The sequence below is a fragment of the Nansenia antarctica genome (assembly GCF_963989245.1).
Source record: "Nansenia antarctica genome assembly, chromosome: 1".
Taxonomy (NCBI): domain Eukaryota; kingdom Metazoa; phylum Chordata; class Actinopteri; order Argentiniformes; family Microstomatidae; genus Nansenia; species Nansenia antarctica.
Window position 1 is genome coordinate 32,063,001 of NC_137674.1, and position 4,168 is coordinate 32,067,168.

Sequence of the window (4,168 nt, forward strand, 5' to 3'; positions counted from 1 at the left end):
GGAGAGTGGAAGGTGGAGGGTGGAGAGTGGAGGGTGGAGGGTGGAGGGTGGACAGTGGAAGGTGGAGGGTGGAGAGTGAGGGTGGAGGGTGGAGGGTGGAGAGTGGAAGGCCCACCCAGGGCATGGAAGCCCCAGTGCAGCGCACCACCTCCTCGTATTCATCACCGCTGTGTCACTTTTACGAGGTGCGTCTCTGAGACCCTGAGAGAGACCCCCCCACCGACCCCCTCAACCTCCACCCCTCCAACCCCCTCCCCCTCCCCCTCCACCCCCCCACCTCCCACCTCCCCTGCCGACAGGCCCCCTTTGGATAAAATTAAAGGCGAGCTTCATTAAAGGCAGAGGGGCTGTCAGCCCCGCTGGGCCCTTCTGTTTGATCAGTATCCACCCAACACCTTCATCAATACACTGATGTCACTCTCACAGCTGCCCCACGGACAGAGATGTCACTAGGCCACCACACACACACGCAGGAGGGAGAGAGAGAGAGGGACCGAGATATTACTAGTCCACCACACACACACACACACACACACACACACACACACACACACACACACACACACACACACACCGGAGAGAGAGAGAGGGGGACAGAGATATCACTAGTCCACCACACACACACAGGAGGGAGAGAGAGAGGGACAGAGAGAGAGAGAGGGACAGAGAGAGAGAGAGAGGGACACAGAGAGAGAGAGAGAGGGATAGAGAGAGAGAGAGAGACTAGGTACGCCTGAGTGCTTTTCTTGGCTTGAAAAACGCAACATGAAACAGGACCGTTTGGAAACGCTGGCTGAGTTATGGTGTTGTCCGAAGCAATCAACATCTTAATTGTTTATAGTTTCCATTTAGCGTCAGGCGTCTTTCGCTCTCTCCTTTATGTGCCTTTCGTGATTTATTTCGGAATCGGGAAAGTTACGACTTAAAGCAAACAATTTCTCTATAATCTAAACAAGGAAAAATAATCTATTTGCTTTGTTTGTCCTTTCCAGTGTGTTTTTCCGATATGAAACTTTCCAGATATGGTTGCGCTCTGACACCGGTTAAACGTCTGCCAGTTCACCATTTCTCCATAAATCAGACAGGCCGCCCCGAGCTCTGACTGGGGAGTCCGCTGTACCAAACACGGAAGATAAGGCCTGATAAGAACTAGAGTGGAGGGAGCACAGCGTGTGTGTGTGTGTGTGTGTGTGTGTGTATGTGTGTGTGTGTGTGTGTGTGTGTGTGTATAAGCATGCTATGTGTGTACAAAGCTAAGCATTGTGTGACTTGCAGTGTGTGGTGGGTGGGTGTGTAAGTGAGTGTGTGTGTGTGTGTGTGTGTAAGCATGCTACGTCTGTACAAAGCTAAGCATTGTGTGACTTGCAGTATGTGGTGGGTGTGTGTGTGAGTGTTTGTGTGTGTGTATGCATGCACACACACACACACACACACACACACACACACACACACACATGTCTTCCTCCAAATGCTCCCCTCTCTCCCTTCCCTTACGATCATCTCAGTCAATTAAAAAAATAGATGAATGGGAAAGGTGTGTGTGTGCCTTGTATGAATGAATGGACTTTATTGTCATTGCTACAGTACAGGTACCAAACAACGAAATTTAGGAGGGGTGGCTCCTGTAAGGGGGGTCCAAGCAAGTGTGCAAAGGTGTGTGTGCGTTTGTGAGCGTGTCATCCTCACCCACTGACATCCACGTAATTATGTAAGACAGCCTAACAAATCGGCAGCATTACCGTTATCAGATGCAAGGTTATCTCCGTTATCTGGGGGTGAAACGCTAAATAACCAATGACGGCTTCTTGACGTCCGCCATCAATCCTACTTGGCGTCGTTCCCCCGCAAGCGTCAGGAGGTCCGGGAAGGCAGCGTGAGGAGAGACGTGTGTGTGTGTGTGTGTGTGTGGCAGCGTGAGGGAGGGTGTTACGGTGGTATGCTGAACAGGCCAGGCCAAACACACACATACATACACACACACACACACACACACACACACACACACACCTTGCCGGTGTAAACACACACACACACAACCTGCCGGTGTATGTACACACACACACACACACACACACACACACACACATACACATACACACACACACCCTGCCAGTGTACACACACACACACACACACACACACACACACACACACAGAACGTCTCTGTTTATCTGACGCCACCACTGGGTTTACTCCTAATGGCCTTTAGGTTAAAGGTGCGATCCGTAAAAAGATTTTTTTTGCTTTTTGGTTTTTTCTTTTTCACAGCCGTTAAACATGCTGCGGTTTGGTGTGAGATGGTAGGGATTAGAGGGGGGGGGGGGTTGGTAGGGATTTAGAGGGGGGGGGTGTCGTGTGAGATGGTAGGGATTTAGAAGGCGGGGGTCCGTACCTTTTCTGGGTGTTTTGTAGCCGGTTGTCCTCTGCGGTATGCTCCTTCTGAGCTGTAGAAGATGAAACAGAAACAAGACAGAAAAGGGATATGATTATTACATACACAACAACAAGACCTGGATGAAGAGCAGTGTGATGTGTGAATGTGGCAACTACGGTGGCTTTGGAGGTACAAAGTAAGTCGGTATACACAGTGCACAGAACACACATTTCAATTGAGAGGTGAGGTGAGGTAAAACAATATCACTGAGATGATGAAACTGTAATCGGTATGGAACAATACAGGGAGGAGCCCAGGTGGGGGCGCTGTTTTCACAGGCCCAGCCTCAGCACCTGGGTGGAGTGAGCAGTAAAAGGGCCACACGTCTAGCTGTCTACGGTCTACAGGAGCCATGTGATGGAGGTGTCAGGTGAAGGAGTCGAGGAAGCGGATTGTAAAAATGTGTGTGTGTACCGGTATGTACAATGTGTGTGTGTGTGTACAATGTGTGTGTTTCTGTGTTTGTGTTTGTGTGTTTGTGTGTGTGTGTGTGTGTGTGTGTGTTTTGCGTGCGTCTGTGTGTGTGTGTGCACGCGTGTGCGTGTGCGTGTGTACAATGTGTGTGTGCTTCTGTGTGTGTGTGCTTGCGTGCGTCCGTGTGTGTGCACGACGCGTGCGCGCGCGCGTGTGTGTGTGTGTGTGTGTGCAGGGGAGTGCAGAAGCAGCAGAGAGAGCTGGGGTGCAGTAGGACTGTTGGGAGTGAGGCTTGGGAACGCGAGGCTCCTGTGGACTCCTGCCATGTAAAAGTGTCTAAATGCAAGGCAGATGTGTGCGGCGGGCCCGGGCGAGGTGCAAGAATTTATCTAGGGCCAGAGAGTGCCTGTGATCTCAGATTTATTGCATTTTTCCAGATTCATCCTTTTTACAATGATGGGGGGGACCTTTCCCACTTGAAGATTTAAGAGGGGGAAGTCTCCCAAAAAATTGTTCAAAGGCAGGTTTGGGGGTCTTGGGCTTTGGGGGTCTTGGGTTTGGGGGTCTTCTGGGAAAGAGAAAGAGAGAGGGTGAGCTTAAGCCTTCTTGCAAAACCGCCACCCCTTCCTTCTTTTTTTTTTTGTTCTCCTACATGTGCTTCCTACATGGGTTAGAAGGCTGATTGTCTGAGGTAGGATCTAATGAAGGGGGGGGGGGGGGAGAGAGAGTGTGTGAGTTGGGGGGTGGGGGTGGGAGAGTGTGTGAGTTGGGGGGTGGGGGTGGGGGTGAGGGGGGCCGTGACCAATGGCGTTAGCCCCAGCGGGGGTCGGGCTGGCGCCTGAGGTACTCCTCCTCTGGTGCAGAGAGGTGGCACCAGCACACTGAGAGAGAGAGAGGGAGAGGGAGGGAGGGAGGGAGAGGGAGAGGGAGAGTGAGGGGGGGAGAGGGAGAGAGAGTGAGGGGGGGAGTGAGAGAGGGAGAGAGAGAGAGGGAGAGAGAGGGAGAGAGGGAGAAGAAGGGAGAGAGAGAGAGACAGACAGAGTGCGACAGAGTGAGAGTGAGAGGGAGAGAGAGAGAGAGAGAGAGAGAGAGAGAAGGAGAGAGCGAGAGAGAGAGAGAGAGAGCGAGAGAGAGAGAGAGAGAGAGAGAGAGAGAGAGAGAGGATGTGTGAAGTTTCTCTTCCTTTCCCACTCCCTCTGTAAAAACATGAAACCAGTAGTGGCTAACTAGAAAGTTATGAGACACGCATGCTGAGAGGGACAATAAATTAGGGCTTTAAAACCCTGACACACTTTTCCAAACCACTGGTTTACCTAGCAG

General features: G+C 51.5%; 1 protein-coding gene across 1 annotated transcript in view; it reads right to left on the reverse strand.

Annotated features, from left to right (window-relative positions):
• The window catches only part of LOC308175720 (formin), a gene marked incomplete at both ends in the record, with an annotated part of 86,528 nt that overhangs the window by 6,337 nt on the left and 76,023 nt on the right, over nt 1-4,168 (reverse strand). The window contains one exon of the mRNA XM_080550268.1: nt 2,393-2,444. Coding sequence (XP_080406394.1) covers nt 2,393-2,444 — 52 coding nt within the window. The remainder of the gene's footprint in view (nt 1-2,392; nt 2,445-4,168) is intronic.